General features: G+C 45.3%; 1 protein-coding gene across 1 annotated transcript in view; it reads right to left on the bottom strand.

The window, feature by feature from the left end:
- The window catches only part of ASXL2 (ASXL transcriptional regulator 2), a 69010-nt gene that overhangs the window by 28320 nt on the left and 22562 nt on the right, over positions 1-18128 (bottom strand). Inside the window, exons 2-5 of the mRNA XM_066626761.1 lie at positions 16560-16642; positions 13734-13736; positions 11054-11162; positions 9319-9475 (exon numbers count right to left, since the gene is read on the bottom strand). Of these exons, the coding sequence (XP_066482858.1) occupies positions 9319-9475; positions 11054-11162; positions 13734-13736; positions 16560-16642 (352 nt within the window). The remainder of the gene's footprint in view (positions 1-9318; positions 9476-11053; positions 11163-13733; positions 13737-16559; positions 16643-18128) is intronic.

Here is an 18128-nt window from a genome sequence, read left to right as displayed (position 1 = left end):
ATTTAAATGAATCAGGCACTTGGCAGTAGTAATAACCACAACTGCAAGTGTTTAGAAGGCAGCCTCCCTTCCAGCTACATCAAAATTAGATCTTCCTCCTTTACTCACCTGCCAAGACCCAAATTCAGAAGTCTGTGTTTCCTCTGCTTCGGCTGACAACATCCAACACCTACAACAACAAAGAAGAGAGCTGCTGTTTCCTCCTTTGCTCCAGGAACCTGGGATCCCGTCAGCTCTTGTGGGGAAACACTGAACCCTGGACTCAGAATCTGCCTGGTGTGTAAAGGAGGAAAACGAAAGAGACAGGAGAAGAGCAACAGGAAGCCTGCAGTTACAGAGACACTGCACATTTAAAGCCTTGCTGAAATCTTGTTTCTGATCATGAAGTTGGTACAGAACTTGCTTTTTAAAAATTTTTTTGCTGTTTCTTGCCCTTAAGGCTGTGAACTGTGTATATTCTACTGTGTTTCTAATGAATCAGATAAACAAACTTTCATTTACAAGGAATTTGCAGATACAACCATACTGATATTTCGCTTGGTGTCTATTTCTCCTTTTTAGATAGCGCCCTAAGGAAGATTGAGAGCACTCAAAATCTAAATGATTCAATCACTGAGTTGGATAATAACCACTAATCAAAGCCTTCCTCCTATCGTCTACACACCACTTCCACATCGTGCGATACAGACCATTATACTGCTAAAGGCTACTGGCACTCAAAACCATTGATCTAGGCCAGGGGTGCTCAATACGTTGATCGCAATCGAGGCAAAATGAGTCGATCGCGGAGCCCTGTCTCTCCAAACGGTTAATATGCTCTTTCAGCCCTCCGCTGCGGCTCTGTTCCGGAGTGCGGCCATTTTGTTGAGGCAGAGAGCCCGGAACAGGCGAGGCTGGTCTGAGAAGCGCGGGAGAGGCAGCGCTGCTGAGGCGAGGAGCGAGGTGAGCGGCCGTGGCCTCTGCGCAGCCCTCCCCGGGGGCACCTTGTTAGAGCCTCAGCCGCAATCCCTGCGTCCTGGGCTGTTCTTGTAATGCAGGGGCGCTCTGTAGCAGGACTGCCCTCTGCCTGGCCCCCTTTTGTGGAGGCAGAGAGCAGAGGCGAGGCTGGTCTGAGAAGGGGGGGAGGGCGCCTTGTTAGAGCCGGAGCCGCATCGGGGGCTGCTCTTGGGCTGACTCCTGAGTAGACAGGCAGAGAAGCTGCTCTCAAGCTGCTCCCCTGTCCATGCATCCCTGGGATGAAGCCCCGTTGACTCTGCTGGGGCTGACTCCTGACAGGCAGAGGAGCTGCTCTCAAGCTGCTCCCCTGTCCATGCATCCCTGGGATGAAGCCCCGTTGACTCTGCTGGGGCTGACTCCTGAGTAGACAGGCAGAGCAGCTGCTCTCAAGCTGCTCCCCTGTCCATACATCCCTGGGATGAAGCCCCGTTGACTCTACTGGGGCTGACTTACCTTTCCCCTGTTTTTGCACTGGTATGTATGGAGATCTGCCCCCCTCCCCAATTTTCATCTGTTGGTTCTGTGTGCAAGGGGTTTTGCACTGGTCTTACTGTGATGTCTATACAGAGATCCTCCCTCCCCCACACTCTGGTAGATCTCCGGGCCTTGCTGGGTTTCAAAGTAGCTCTCGAGCCAAAAAAGTGTGAGCACCCCTGATCTAGGCCTCAAAACAGAGCCACTGAAGAAGGAATGGATAACATGGGCTCAGCTGTATGCACAGTGTTCAGGTGGGTATCAAAAGGCCCGGGTGTCCTGCTCTTGTCCTAATCAAGGAAAGGTTGAGAACATACTGCTGCAGACAAACACAGGAGGACCTTTCCAATCTTCCAACCAGAATGTTCCAGCACCATTGTCCACAACTACCACCTTTTACTACATTTGTCAAACTGTAGGTGAGCTGGTAGAGTCTCTCATACTGCACTACATGCTAGCAACCAGGACTCCTCTTACCAATCATCAGGTTGTTCATGCTTCCGCTGAGCCATCAGTTGCATCTCTGTAACTAAGGTGCTCATATGAATCACAGTTGCATCTTCTGTCATCTGTAAACTTTGCTTGCCTTGAACTGCAAACCCAAAGAACAAAGTCTTTGCTTTCTTCTCTTGTCTTTTGTAATCCATACTCCCTTTATTTTCTTACACACTTTCCTACACAAAATAGCCTAATCAGATTTCTGGAAAATGTGGGAAATGAAGGTGTTTTGGAGGCATTAGAGGGAGTCAGGTGTTTCTTAAAAAAGAAAAGTACACTGAATTCAAATTTCTTAAGACTGCCAGATTTCTGCTCCAGAGTCTGACTACAGTTCATGCCAGCAATGGCAAACTTGCCCATTTTAAACATTGCTTAATAAATGTTTAACATACTGCATGGTTGATAGAGTATTAGGATAGCAAGTAACCATCAACCACTTGCAAGACTGCTGGTCTTCCTAGTGCATTCTCCTGTGAATTTATTCCAAGTGAAACTTTGAAAAGACATAAAGATTACTGAGCACATTATTGTAAACATCAACACAAACGCTATACGTAAACACAGGGTCATAGATACCCAATTTATTAGAGAGCAAAATTTTCCTTCATAAAAGCTCAAGAAAGTGAACACCACACAGTTTTGTTCTGCAGGTTCAGTCCGTTTTTCTGCTTACACTCAAAACTCAACCACCACATTTATAAGCTTGAAGTATAAACAAGTCTGTTATTACATCTGACATGTTCCACATCCTCTTTTTTCACCCACATACTACTACTTTTATGCAGGATTATGGAATGGCATCAGTCATCATAGGCACAGGATTCAGTATTTCACTGTTTAATATGTAGCTCATATTTTCAGAATTTGAATGGCAAGAATTAGCTTATTTGCTCGTTTCCACACCATGCGCTGATAGCAAACCCTTTAAAAATGCTGATGTAAGATGTAGGCTGCATTGATTCTGGGGTATTTTGGCTGTTGTAAACCTCACACCAAATCCGATTGACAGACATCTCACTGTGATTGTACAGTTAACATACAATTTTTTCAGCTTCATCTAGTTTACCTAGCATCAGTTCACCTTACCCTAAGCCACTGGTTCTCAAACCCTCTGGAAGTTTGAGAACCAGGGTCTTTGTGGGGGCTGGGTGGAAAGCAGTGATGCAATCCCCAGGATCGCACCACTGCAGGGGAAGGGGGGCTATTTTTAACTACTTACTTGCTGCCAGGGTCCGGGGGTGTGGGGTGCCCCGCAGAGTCCTCTGCAGGGCTCCCCACAGCTTGTAGAATGTTAGAAAAACTGCAGCCCACTTCCTGGTTGCGATCACTAAACTAGAAGTGGGTTGCAATATTTTTTTTAACATTCTACAAACTTCAGGGAGCTCTGCAGAGGGCTCCGCGGGGCTCCCCACACTCCGCCAACATGTAAGTTAACAAAAAGCCCTCCCCTTCCCCTGCAGCAGCATGATCCTAGACATCACATTGCTGCTTTCCCCCAGTCCTCACCTCTTAAAGGGAAAAGGGCAGGGGTTCTCAGGTTGGTGGGTTGCGACTCACCAGTTTGAGGACCACTGCCCTAAATCCATCAGCCAATGATGGTGGGTAATACTTTCCACACTGAAACTTTGTGAGGCTGTAAAAGCACTATCCCAGCCAACAAGAAAAAGAAATAGCCTAACTTCACAATCAGTTGGTAAGCATTGTAAAAATAAGTTTTTATCCTTCTCAGTTGTGGGTACTGTATTCTCAGAGAATAACCTGCTCAGTTGGTGCCACTGCAATTAGTTTGTGGTCAAAAAATGAGCAAGGTCTGATTTGATTTGCAGTCCAATAATGTCATAAAGTGCTACCAGTTTGAGAGAAGAGGAACATTTCCATGGTTTGTCATTTGGCACATTTGTCTGTTGCTTCTTGATGCTATGTGGAATTATGGAAATGCAGCCAGAAGCAGCAGCAGCATCTGCCCCGGGCTCTTGCCTTGCAGGCATACAGCCTGTGACATATGCACAACACAGGCTTTTAAAAATTCCATGCAAAATAAGTTCTAAGGAAGTTGCATTCACTAGGATAATATAAGGATAAAATAAGTTCTAAGGAAGTAGTATTCACTAGGATAATAAGCAGTCTGATAGTTAAACAATACAAATGTAAGTTTGCCAGCTTGGTAAGAATTAAACTTTTATTCAGCAATTTTTAAAATTGAGAAGTTTGTCTTATTGTTGACATGAATTGCAGCCAAACTGTAAAGCAGAAAATTCAGCATGCTTTCCTCATTAACAAATGCAGGACTGTCACCAATATCACCTCCTTTCATAATAATCTATGAAAGAAGGAGCCTTTTCAAGGTGGTAGCCAAACAACTCTGGCAACCTAGATTTCTGAATTCAGAATGCTTTCTCCCCTTTTTAAAGAAATATTTACCACTAATGTCCACCCCTAAAATGTATTCAAGTTTGCCAGAGGATTTACCTGGTTTTCTGCTTAGTCTAAAAATTAGTCACTCAAAATTTGACAAAAGACAGGTAGAGGTGGGAGAGAGATGAAACAGGTGGGCAGCCAACACCACAAGGGCACTGACTGCTCAGGGCATTCAGAAACATTCACGCCACAACAGTTGCCAGTTGACGGTTCTACTTTGAGAAGTGCCATCAGCATGTTCAGACCCATTAAGGGCTTGCTTGGCTAGAGCCCATCAGGGACAAAAACAAGTAGTAGCTGATTCACGTCCCAACAAATCGTTGAGGTATCAGGTGGTCAGATGAGCACTTGAAGATTCTGCTTTAAGTTCTTTCCCACTCTCAGAGTTCCAGGCATTCAATTCACCCTTTCTGAGAAACTGTGCAAGATATCCCAAGTTCTGGCCATTGGTGGGGAATAATGTTATTTTATGCAGCTTTTTCAAAGCTTAAAAATTGTTTCCATAAAACGCAATTGAACACACTGTAATAACAAGAAATTCAGCAGTCCAATATATTAAATCAGAACTCCGCCAGTTAAGTCAACCACTAAAGGCCATCTGAATAAAGAGGTTTCTGCACCCCTTCCAGAAAGGAAAGAGCTGCTCCTGACCTCTCAAGGGAGTGCATTCTAAAGTCCCAGGGCAATCGTGATCATGAGAGGCCCTCTTCCAAGCAGATGACAATTTTACCTTGCTTAACACAAGGAATGCAAGGGACTGTAACAGGTACAGGGTTTTGTATAGTTGCCATCTCCAAAACATGTTGCTTCTGCACTGTGAAAGGAAGAACACCTTGAATTGGACTCAGAAGCTCACAAGTAGTCAGGGTAACTGCTACAGAACTGGCTGAGTCCATCCTTTCCTCCCAGTGGTCACCAGGAGCAAGTGACAGTATTGTACACCAACTGCAGCTCCCAAGGAGTCTTCAGTGCAACTTCATGCACAGAGTATCACAGTACACCAAGTCCCCTACTTATCTATAGTTCAAGCTCCAGGGGCGAGTACTTAAACTGAAACATATGTAAGCTGAACCATCTCGTTCTTCCCAGCTCAGCACTATTACACCTGTGCAAAAGCACCATCAAAGGACATACTGGGTCTGTGCGCAAGCACAGCCATCCATAACTTGGGAGCCAGTACAATAAATTCCTGATTTTAAAAGCACACACAGGGCATGTATGGCAAGAACACTCTGCTTTCAGAGAACAGCCATCAAAGCATACAGGTGGGCAAAAGACATGTCCTTAGTACCTTACAGAGGTCCATGGACACTCCCATGCCAGAGAGGAACAGAGTCACAAACAAGGAAACCCACGCATATCTGCATAAGTTATAGAAGTCACAAAATTCATTTTCCTATAATAGTGCTCAATGTACGGTCTAACACCCTGAAGAAACATCCCACAACACAAACCAGTATCAACACCTGCCTTTTACAGATCTGGGGAAAAGAAGCGCACTCTGAGGCGGAAGGTCCTAGCTTGCTCAGTGTCACCTGCTCATGGCCGAACTAAGATTTGGATCAGGGATTTGCTGACTTGCACCTCATGTCCTTAATTGCTACAATATACCAGCTTGGCACAGATTTCTTCTTGCTGCTGCTAAACCCAGACTACACAGAGCCTTTATAATCTCCTCTCTTTCTCTTGACTTTAGTAAACCAAGACAGACCATTGCATCACAATTAACCTTAAGGAAAGAAGGATTTGTTAAGAAGTTAATCTCACAGTAATTTTAAGATTCAAGGATTCTGTGACTCAAGGCAGCAATTCATCTCTCCTACAGCCATGATCATCTTGATCATTTCACATGGATAGCAGATACTGGGCACAGTAAACTTTCAGCAGTGATTCACCACTGAACACGAAAGAACAGTTACAGTTCCCTAGAAGTGCGTGCAGTAGTTACCCTTTTCCTTGGCACAACATGTCTGAAGATCTGAAAGTGAGGGTGGGAGGAAGTAAAGAGTACATTGTTCGTGTTTTTGAGAAATCATATTACATAACTGAGGATTATCGACACCGAGCTAAACAAACGCATCGGTAAAGCAGCTACCACGTTTTCCAGACTCACAAAGAGAGTCTGGTCCAACAAGAAGCTGATGGAACATACCAAGATCCAGGTCTACAGAGCTTGCGTCCTGAGTACACTTCTGTACTGCAGCGAGTCATGGACTCTTCGCTCACAACAGGAGAGGAAACTGAACGCTTTCCACATGCGCTGCCTCCGACGCATTCTCGGCATCACCTGGCAGGACAAAGTTCCAAACAACACAATCCTGAAACAAGCTGGAATCCCTAGCATGTATGCACTGCTGAAACAGAGACGCCTGCGTTGGCTCGGTCATGTCGTGAGAATGGATGATGGCCGGATCCCAAAGGATCTACTCTATGGAGAACTTGTGCAAGGAAAGCGCCCTACAGGTAGACCACAGCTGCGATACAAGAACACCTGCAAGAGGGATCTGAAGGCCTTAGGAGTGGACCTCAACAGGTGGGAAACCCTGGCCTCTGAGCGCCTGCTTGGAGGCAGGCTGTGCAGCATGGCCTTTCCCAGTTTGAAGAGACACTTTGCCAACAGTCTGAGGCTAAGAGGCAAAGAAGGAAGGCCCATAGCCAGGGAGACAGACCAGGGACAGACTGCACTTGCCCCCAGTGTGGAAGGGATTGTCACTCCCGAATTGGCCTTTTCAGCCACACTAGACGCTGTTCCAGAACCACCATTCAGAGCGCAATACCATAGTCTTTTGAGACTGAAGGTTGCCAACAATTGGTCATAAAAGCACAAAATATCAACGCAAATGACTAGCAACTTCTGACATATTTTATCACTACAAGGGAGGGCAGTAGCCCAACAGAATGACACCTGCTTTATGTGAAGGTTGCAGATTTGATCCTTGGCCATCTCTCTAGGTAGTGTTTGGAAAGATTATTAATTATTATTAACAGTATTTATATACCGCTTTTCAACAGAAAGTTCACAAAGCGGTTTACAGAGAAAATCAAACTAACAACTAAAGGCTCCCTGTCCCAAAAGGGCTCACAATCTAAAAGGATGCAAAAGAACACCTGCAAACAGCCACTAGAAAAGACAGTTCTGGGTGAGGAGGGCAAGTTACTCTCCCCCCACTAAATAAAAGAAGAGCACCCACTTAAAAAGTGCCTCTTACCAAGATAGCAGCAGTAAAGATCTTGTCTGAAAAACCTGGAGAGCTGCTGCTGGTCAGCATAGCTAAGACTGAGCTAGGTGGAGCCAGAATGGTGCAACTCAGGATGAACCAACCTCTCTCTCTCTGCCTCCAAAGAGGTTTCCTGCATCCTCTGATGAGCTTAGCACTGGGGAAGCTGCCTTGCTATGCTACCCTCTTGCTCTGGAGAAGTCCTCTGAGTTTTATTTTTTATATAGCATCATCAGTGTACATAGCACAGACGAGGCCCTCTCATGCATCACCAACAGATGCACCTCTGTCAAAGCTGGAACACACAAGAAGGCTTTCTCATTTGACCTCAAGAGATGACATTCCTTCAAATACCCGGGACCCAGGCAGTTTAGGGCTCTCAAGGCCACAACAAGCACCTTGAATTGCACTTGGAAACATACCAGCAACCTGTACAGGTGAGGAAGCAGACTCAATGTGCTCACCATGACTCTTGTCAAATAATCATCACACAGTAGCATTCTGCACTCACTGAAGTTTCCAAATAGTGTTCAAGGGCAGCCCCATATACAGCATATTATGGCAATCCAAACTTAATGTAACCAGTACATGGATAGCCAAAGTCAGCTCTGACCAACTCAAATGAGGACATGGTTGGCACATCAGTCTGAGCTGGGCTAAAGCCAACATCCAGATGTAGGAGTGGTTCCATGCGCATTCCCAAATTGTGAACCTGTTTTTTCAAGAGGTGTGCCTCCCTCATAAACTGTGTTGCAGGTCTCTTGGCCTATAGCACCTCTGTCTTGACCAAAAAGAAACAGGCCTGAGAAACCCATTTCCTAATGCATTGGATGTGCAGGTCTTTCATCTTTGCCTCTCCTAGGATCACACATGCTCACAGGGAGCCTCTCATGTTTTCCCATAGCTTCATAGGACGGACGAATTCACCAATCATCATTCCATTTTAACACACAGAATTGCACTCTAAACATATGTTCACAAAGGGTGACTTTAAGCATTTTTGCTTTTTACAACAACCTGAAGGAACTGGGTTCAGTAACAACATATGCAAGGAAAAAAAATACAGTGCTGCAAAAGCTGCTGTTATCCCCAGCCTATTCCCTCACATGCCCAGGGAAAACACAGAACAGCGGATGGGGGCAAGGAGGAAGAAATGAGGCTAGTCAGCACTGATTTGGAAGCAGGCCCTGGGAGAACAAGTTCCTTCAGATGGGCTTCCCAAGGAATGCTGCTAGCTAGGGAGCAGAGGTAGTGGAACTGGAGGAAGATTCTCATGCTTCTGAGCACATACTTATTTTCCAAGGTTACCAAGCTGACAATGGAGGCAGGCACACATAGCCTCTCTGTTTCTCATAGTATTTGCACTCATTCCTGGAGCTTATCAAATGTGCTATACTGTATTCATCATCATATCTTACTGGGAGAAATGCTGACTTGCCCAATGTCACTCAGCTGGTCAGAGACCTGAACCTGAGCACCAAATACATGTTCTATTGCAACAGGAATCATGACTCATGGAAAGGAAGGAGCTGGAACTCAATGCCTTTGAACTGCCTAGTATGCTAGTTAGAAAGACAAAAGGGGCGTCTCTGATAAGATGTCCTCTCCATCATTCTGCAGTGAGGACTGGAATCTGCTAGGAAGCAGCAACTGATAGTTTTGCTGGCACTGCAAAAAAAAAAATCTGCCTCAGGCTTCTTTCAGGAACATCTACCTTTCCTTCGCCACCTGCTTTTCCTCCCTTCCTTGTTGCTGCTCCTGTCACTGCTGCTGCTGCTGCTACCGTTTTCTGAGGTTGGGGAGTCTGACTGCACATCACTGCTCTCTTCTGAGCCATCAGATAGATCTTTCTGCCCATCTGGAACATCCTTCTGTAATACAAAGAAATGGGCAGAAGTGAGTTGAAATAACAAGCTCAACATCAGCTAAGAGCAGATGAGCAAACAGATTTTCTCGTCTTAGTCAGTGGCATCTCAAACTGCCTCCAACACGTGGCTTATATACATCTGGGGAGATCACCACTAAGAACACCTCTGTAGTGGTTGTGCAAGAGCATAACTTATTCCTGGGCATTTGTTGTTGGTTGGTATGTATTAGGCTTGTAGCCTCTAATCCAAGCCTTGATGGAAAGGATCTCCCATATGTCACACAAACAAAGGCTCACCCGAACTTTGAGGAACAGGATTCTAACCACCTCCCTAGGCAGAACAGTTTCCTGCTTTACTACTGCTCCCAGAATTTTAACTAGGGCGGAGACTGAGGAGCACTCGTCCCAGGTGCTGCGCCAAGGGGGGTGCATGACTGCCCCCAAGTTAAGGAGGAAGAAGGTGCTCACCCTGGTTAAGGAGGAAGAGGGTGGGATTCTCACGCCCAGCCTCCAGAAGAGACACATTCCCAACAGTGCAGTGTGACATGGTGGCAACCAGTAGCCCACCTTCCAGGGAGAGTTCAGAGGGCGGGGTGCTCATTGTGGCCACATTGCAGGCCCCACCCTCTGGAGAGCCTGGATGCAACCTCAAGATGTCATGGCACCGCTGCCCCAGGCACTGGACAGTGAGTCGTATCATCATTGCCCTTGATGTCGGGGCATTGCCCTTGGCAAGTGGGGTGTTATGGCTCTGACTGCTCTCCTCTCCTAGCAATCTTTTGACAAAATTAGTCATCAAAACATCATTCCCCAGTCACTCACCTACCCCATTTCCTTTCACCTGTTTCCACATGATGTCTCCTGTGAGCCTGGTTCATATTAGGATAACTACAGGGACATAGCATATTCTGGTTAAATGTGAAGATTCTGTTACACAACAGGATCTCTGGTAAATCTGCCCATTCTGAGTACCTCCCCACTTTCAAGTCTAGTAAGAGGGCCTGGAACATTTAACATTTTTACTTTTGTGGATCATTCTAACTTAAAATTGTATGCCAGCAAGTGAAAGTGGATAGCTTGCCACACTTATCTCTCCCTTTGTCCGAGAACCTTATGGCAGCACATCTCACATTTTCCCATTTTATTGTCGAAACAGTATTATGCAGTGAAACAGGCCAGGGAGGAGAGTGCACACAAACACAAGCACATGTAAGCATTAATTTGACTAAAGTGACTCAGTGAGCTTCATGGTTTAGCAAGATCTTCAACCCAGGCCTGGTCAAAGTCCAATACATTAACCACTATACCACACTGGTATATATGCGCTAGATGACTGCTGTACAATTGTTTTCAACAAGTTACCAGCTGGAGATCTAGTTTTCAGCAATGGGCCTCCAGTATGTTATTAAATCAAACCCTCATTCATTTAAGTGTGGCTCCCTGGGTAATGAGGCTTATATTACTGGGTAGAAGGACTGTCTTAAGCCTCACTATGGAAGGTTTTATCCCTGCAGCCTGTGGATTTCCAACAATTAAATCTGCCAAGAGCCAATTCTGGTTTCCAAGCAGGAGACTCACTCACCTTCAGTGTGTAAACACCCATCCTCCCTGGGACCTTGTAGAAAATGCCCTCATTCCCACGAGAGTTGGTGTGCAGCATAGCATTCAGGCATGCAAGGGGCGAAGTCCCACTGAAAACAGAAGCACAAGATTAACCTCTTGGCACACAGGGACGGGAAACTGTCAGAGTTCACAATGAGTTGGCCAACAGTACACTGCTGATAGAGAAATGGCCTGCCCTGTCACAGAGTTGTATCTCTGGAGAGCAATGGCCCACAACTCACCAGCCCCCTCAGGGGTCTCTAACCTGTATGCCCAAAAAGCAAGTGCCCAGCTTCACAGTAAGACCTCCCTGTCACCACTACCTCTGGCCAAGCCTCAGAAGAGCGCTGACGAAGAGGAAGAAAACTTCCTCTTAGATCCATGACAGCTCCTGCCTTGCACCTTCCCCAACTGCTAATAAGTCAAATGCTCTCTGTGAGCCAGTTCAGACATATTAAGAAAGATGCCAGAATGCAGTTGTAGATCACACTCAATTATTTCAGAGATTTATATCCTGCCTTCTTCTGTTAAAAGCCAAGCACAAGGTGATACACCATTTGAAACAGTTAATGAGAGATAATACAATATACAATGGAAACAAAAACAGAGATAAAAACTTCACTGGTGGAAAGGCACGCTACAGAGGACTGTTCTCTTCAGTTCACTAATTACTGCAGACTGCTTCGGTGGGGAGGAGTTATTCAGAGCTTGACATGACTGAAATCAAGTTCAGTCTGAGCATGCCCAATGAGCACTTGCTTTTTAATATATTTCCTTGTACCATTTAAAGATATGTTTTATTTAGTTAACTGGCTTTATTTTTTAACCTGCTTGCGCATCAAGCATTTCAACAAAATCAGCTCTATTTGTGGGAGGTGCTTTAAGTCTTCATTAAGCTTTGCTCTCAGCAGAGGTCTGAATATAGTCAATGCAACTGCAGCCCTGCCAAGAGGCCTGCAAAGGCTGACCTTGTACCAGAGTCATACAAAAAACATTGGCTAGTTTATGTTTAAGATGAATTTCAACCCACAAGATGGTTTGTCTAGTCTGACTTTACAGTCCAATGAGAGATTTGCTTTGGTCAATTCATTTTCCCTGCTTAGCTCCTGCCTTTCCATTCAGAACTGGCTGAAGGGAAAACAAAACATTCATTAAAAAAAAACTGAAGCACACAAAAAGTTAATGCAGACACTCTTTGGTAATTGTGTTCCTTATTTAGCAGACCAATGGCATTTTGCAACACATCCAATCCTCAGACTAAACCAGGGTGGTTCAGCCTGAGCCTTGGCTGACAGAGGAGACTGTAAAATAAAAATTTAACTTTGGTACAGCGCTTCCAAAGGGGCAAAGCGCTACACATGAGAACAACATCGAGAGAATACAACAACCTACAGAGTAATCCTAGCTCACCTCTGAGGCAGTACAGCTGGCTCCCAAGCGTTGTGAACGTTTGCAGCTACTAAGGAACAGGCTGAGCCAGTGCACAGATGTGCATTGGCTTAGCAGCACTGGACCTGCACCCAGAAAAGGTAAGTTTGCGTTGGCCCAGGCAGACTGGCATAGGGGGCTGGAGAACATGGCAGGAGGGCATAATGGAGATGGGGAGGGGTGTTTCTGAGCAAAGAGAGGGCAGCCCCCAGGAGGTGGATTGGACCCAGGAGGGAGGTATGACCAGCTGCGGCAGCACAGGCTGGAACCTAACCCCCATCCCCGGCCTGATCAGTGTTACACAGGCTGCTTGAATTTGCACCTGCAAAATCGCGGGTGCAGTTCTGAGTAGGGTAGGCTGGCACACGACATGGGGTAAGAGGAATAAAATCCCCTTACCCCAAGTTGCACTCCAGCCCACACCTACTTTGTATTGGATTCAGCACAGGTCAGTCAGCCTGCCTCTTCCAGCACAATTAGGACTGTGCCCTTTGTAAGATAAGCAAGTATTATCTCAGCTGAGGTAGAGGCCACCCAGTGGGGTTCATGACAGAAACAAGCTTCAAGCCAGGAACTCCCTGAATTACACCTCAGTCTCTGTCACTAAGCCACATCAGCTCTCAAAAGCAGAACCAACTATGAACCAAACTATGAACCATAAGCAGAACTAACTTAAAACAGCTGGTTCCACAGGATGTGCAGTGACTCAGGGCATAAAGCACCTGCCTCTTCCAGAGATGCTACCATATTCCCAGTGGTGTGCTACAGCTGGCTGGTTACCATGCAGACCTGTTCCTAACCTGATGCAGCATTCAGGAGATTCCCGAGTGAACTGCACAATGGCTCAAAAAAGTTAGGCATGTTAATCTGAGATGAGGTCATCCAAGCTGAAGAGCCTGTGCTAAGCTTCTTCTGCTCAAAGCTGCAGCCTGAGCCACCAAAAGTAAAGAGAGCTATTCAGGTCAAGTAGGACCAAAGGCAACTCCTTATGTTAATCAGGAACATGCCTGCCCTTCCTACACTGTTAAGATAGCTGCCATCTTCATCAAATTTAGGCTTCAGTCTAAAGATGCAGAGTCAGTAGTGAAATAATCCTTCCCTCTGTAAGTTTTGTTATTTCTCTGTTTGTTAGGCCTGTTTGAAATTCTGCTGTTTCTGAAATCAATTGGTTGCGAAGTTAGTCCAGTCACATTCAGTGGCATTTATATATCATCATTATCAGTGGTTCTTACCTTCTGGAGTTGATTGCAATAAAAAAAAAAGTGGGAGAGAAGAAAGAGTTTAAGTACTGAGTAAAGCAACAAGTTATACATTTCCAAAGATCACCCACATCACCCAAGTGAAATGTTACCAGCAGAGGCTTCCAAATGGGACAAGGGTGGGATTGAGGACTCACCTAGCAGGATCTGCGAGTTTCACTGAACTGTGTTACTACAGATGTAGCAGACCAGGATATGCACAGTGGAAGCTCGCACTTACATTAGGGAAGAGGCAAACAGGACTAACATGGCTGACGGGGCAAGGCTGTGCACTACATGCTCCCTCTGGTGGGGGGGAACCAATGAGACTATTGAACAGACTCCTCCATAACTACCTATAACTACCATTCCCACTTGCACCTGCAGTCATCCTGCAAATATTGGAGTCAAACAGTAATCAGTTACTTGATTTGAACAGACCCATCTTTAAGTTGAATCTTGGATGGCAAAGGAAAACTTCTTTCAGGAAGATGACAGCATGGGATGCTTTAAAGATCCAAGGCTGAGGGACTGTATGGGTGGGGGAGGGGAGAGAAGATATCATAGGCAACGTTGTTTTTTGGATGAAACAGCCAGGCTTACAGCCCAATCCTACCCACACTTTCCTGGGAGTAAGCCCCATTGACTCTAATGGAACTTACTTCTGAGTAGACATGCAGAGGATTGGGCTGTTAGTCAGCAGCAAGCTGCACCCAAGCCCAAGAATGACCAGAATCAGGGTGCAAATTTCACCACTGCCTGTGAAAGAGTGCACAAAAGTCAGCTACCCAGCCCCATGCCGCTCACCTTGCCCCTACGTCACATGTCCTTTGAAACAAAACAGGATGTTCGAGGCATGCTAGGAGCACTCCCAGTGCATTCCATACTCTCTTTTTAGTTTAAAGAGATTGTATAAAGTACTAGGGGTTGGACTGCTGACTACAGGCTCACTTTTAGTAAGCAATAAGCAGACCGAAGTGGCTCGATTCACAATGGCCTGGTGGGAGACCGAGTATGGAAGGCACCTTGAGGTTGTTTGCTACTCCCCATAACTTGCAACTCAATGCAAATGGCATCATGTGCTTCACATACAGGCCAGCTGTGGTCATCAATCTAATTTAAGAGCAACAGGGAGGCCACAGCATTGTGGCGCATGCTGGCACTAATGATGTGGGGGAAGTGTAACTGGGCAATCAAGAAACCAAATTTAGTCTGCTTGCTGAAAGCTCAAGGCCAGGACCCCCAAGGTAATGTTCTTAGGAAGTGCTACCTGTTCCATGTGCAGGGCCAGCTGGGCAGGGGGAGTTCAGGGGACACAATGCATAGATAAAAGGTGGTGTCAGGAATGTTTCCAAATACAAGACATAATCACTCCACTCTGTGCTGCTCAGACCTAACTTGGAATACTGAATATCATTTTGAGCACTATATTTTGAGAATACTGATAAGAAGGAACAGATTCAGAGGAGGGTAACTAAAATAGTGATGGAGTCTGGTCCTATGAGGAATGGTTAAAAGAGCTGGCCATGTTTAGCCTGTAGAGTGTAGAAGACTGAGGGGAGATATGAGAGCCATCTTTAAGTATCTGAAGGGATGTCACACACAGAACTTGCTTTCTGTGCTTCTTGAGGCAGGACTAGAACCAATGGGTTGAAGTTATAGGAAAGCAGGTTTAGGATAGACATGAGGAACAATTTCCTAACTGCAAGAGTGGTTCAGCTCTGGAACAGCTTGCCTCTTGAAGTAGTGGGCTCTCCCCCTCATTAAAGGTGTTCAAGCAGAATCTGAGCAGTCATCTACCAGGGATGTTGAGGTTGCCTGCACTGGAGGGGGTTGGACTAAGTGACCTCCAACGTTACTTCCCATTCTAACATTTTATGATTTTATGGAAACAGTTGCAACCAGGGCCTTGACTTGCACTGCCTTAGGCTTGCAGAATAATCATTGTTCCAGGGCTTGCAATGCCTCCTGTCTGGGGGCATTTTGAAACAGATATAACATTAGCCACCTTTAGCATGCATTTGTGCAGCTCCTGTTGGTCTGTGGTCACCACTCCATTAACTCTTTTTGTTTTATTGATTTTGTTCCATTTGTTGTGCTCTGCACCAACTTGAGTACTTGAAAGGCAGTTTAATTCAATGAACAAGGCAGCTCCACAGGTACATATCTGTACAAAGAGGGTTGTGAGTGAGAGGTATCAGGTGAAGAATGCAGCAAAAAGCCTTCTGTACCAGGGAGTCCTCTGTAGCATCAATGCCAAAGCTCTTGCCAAGAGGACCATGATGGTAACAAACAACTGGCTACTCTGGTCCTGGTCAAGTTACATAAGGAGGCCCTCCTTGTATGCTGCAGAAACCAAGGAATCTTTTCAGCATTCTGCTCCCAAACTCAGCAAAGCATTAGACTCAGTTCAGTGACACTGAGGGAGGATGTACACTACAGATTTCTCATGCACCACACACTGAATGCACCACACTACTTTAGGAGAATATGGGGCACCTGACTTCTGAGCATGCTAAATCAAAGCACTGTTCAGGTTGCAAAGTGCTCAAGTGACTCATGCACGGGAGAAATGATTTTACTTCCTGAAAAGAGAAGTGCACATATCCTTGAGGATGTGTCAAAGAGAATTCTCTTTGCAACATTCTCTTGCTGCAACATTAAGCAGCAGGTGACAATGAAAGACAGTACTCTGACAATAACGAGGGGAACAAATCAGCCAACTGGCACCATAAACACACAAAAATACTGCTAGGAAGCATGGCAGCTAGGGGTTAGAAAAGTAACTACAGCCATTATTATTCTTCAGCTGACACTCACCTGATCTCTTTCAGTCCTTCTTTTTGGATAACTTGGAGGATCTCTTTATGACTCATAGGGGTGTTGGGATTTTTCTCTAGGACCTGGCAAGAAAGCACAGATGAAGAGGGCAGAACATCAAACACAGTTCTTTGGTTCTCCTTGTACTGCCTCATTTTGATTATTAAGAGTATTTCATATACCACTTCTTTAAGTTTTCAGAGTGCTTTACACAGCAAAAAAAAAAGAAACGAAAAAGAAAGATGTTTCTCTCCCAAAGGGCCTCAGAACTCCTAAAAGAGGCACAAGACAACACCAGCAACAGTTATTGGGAGATATGCTCTAGTGGGTGACTAAGAGGGAGAGTTATTCTCTCCCCCTGCTCAGCAGGAGAGAGGAGCCACCGTTAAAAGGCACTGCACCTCTTGGTTCAACAAGCACAGGACTGAGCTCTAAATTCTTTTCGCAGACGTGTCTGCTTTCCTGCCCCTGCCCTCCCCATGCCATCCACCCAATGATCCTAGGCTTGGTTCAGTGAAACATACTTCCACAGATCCAAGTTAGCTCTTAATGGATTATGCTTTAAGGTTGTTTTTAACCTCTGCATGGCTGGACTAAGAGCATTGCTATTGCAATCTCAACTTCACTCTTGACTCAAGGCTATTCGGGCAGCAGTCTGCATAAGAGTCCAATTCTATGTACTTCTGACCTAATTAGAGCAATAGGGTAGCTACTTACACTTGACTGGACCAGTAAGCTACAAAATAGTAAAGAATCTTTTCTGAGCCCCCATAAATTAGCATCACCATTCACTGTGGGACAAACACCTTTTTAAACAAAGCATGTTTGCCCTCAATGCTATCTCACGGCTAGATCTCAGGAAGAAGGCATGTATGCTGTTGGTTCTTACTTTAGTTTACTAGAGAAGGTATGTAAACAGAACACCTTTATTAAGACTGACAAAATACACAATCACAGAGCAGTGAGCCAACCTCTAAGTTTCACAGAACTCTTCCAGGTTTGATATTTATTAAAGGGGGGGGGGGACAGAATAAAAAGTAAAAGAAAAGTAGAAAAGTAAAATCTGCTTTTAGAAAAGTAAAATCTCATATTGGCCCGTGCTCTGGGTTGCTGGAATATTGGTGGGGGGGGGGGGGGGAGATCTAAAATTTGAATAACCTTTTCTCAAGAGACAGAGTGTGAGCAACTTCTTCTGGAACAATGGAAAATAGAATCTCTGAAGAAGGAGACAAAAAGTCCCTTCAACTCTTTCTTCTTAAGAAAGCCAGAGAGAGAAACAATTTCTCATCTCTGTTGCTTACCATGATAAGAAAGCAACAGAGGAGAGCTTAGGCAACCGTTGCAATGGCAGCACCTGCATACACAACACATTTCAAGGAAATAGTTCACCCTTAGGTTACTTCCTCTGTGTGTGGGGGGGGGGGGACTTGTAACATGAGGGTCTTCTGTGCACTGACAGCAAATTTGAAAAATACCCTAATATACACCAGAATATAAACATGAGGTTCATTTGACCAAATAAGGTGCACAATCCTGGAGGGAGGGGGTGAAGTCTGCTCAGAACACAAC

The sequence above is a fragment of the Tiliqua scincoides genome, chromosome 1, assembly GCF_035046505.1.
Source record: "Tiliqua scincoides isolate rTilSci1 chromosome 1, rTilSci1.hap2, whole genome shotgun sequence".
Taxonomy (NCBI): domain Eukaryota; kingdom Metazoa; phylum Chordata; class Lepidosauria; order Squamata; family Scincidae; genus Tiliqua; species Tiliqua scincoides.
This window is presented reverse-complemented; position numbering and strand designations above follow the sequence as displayed.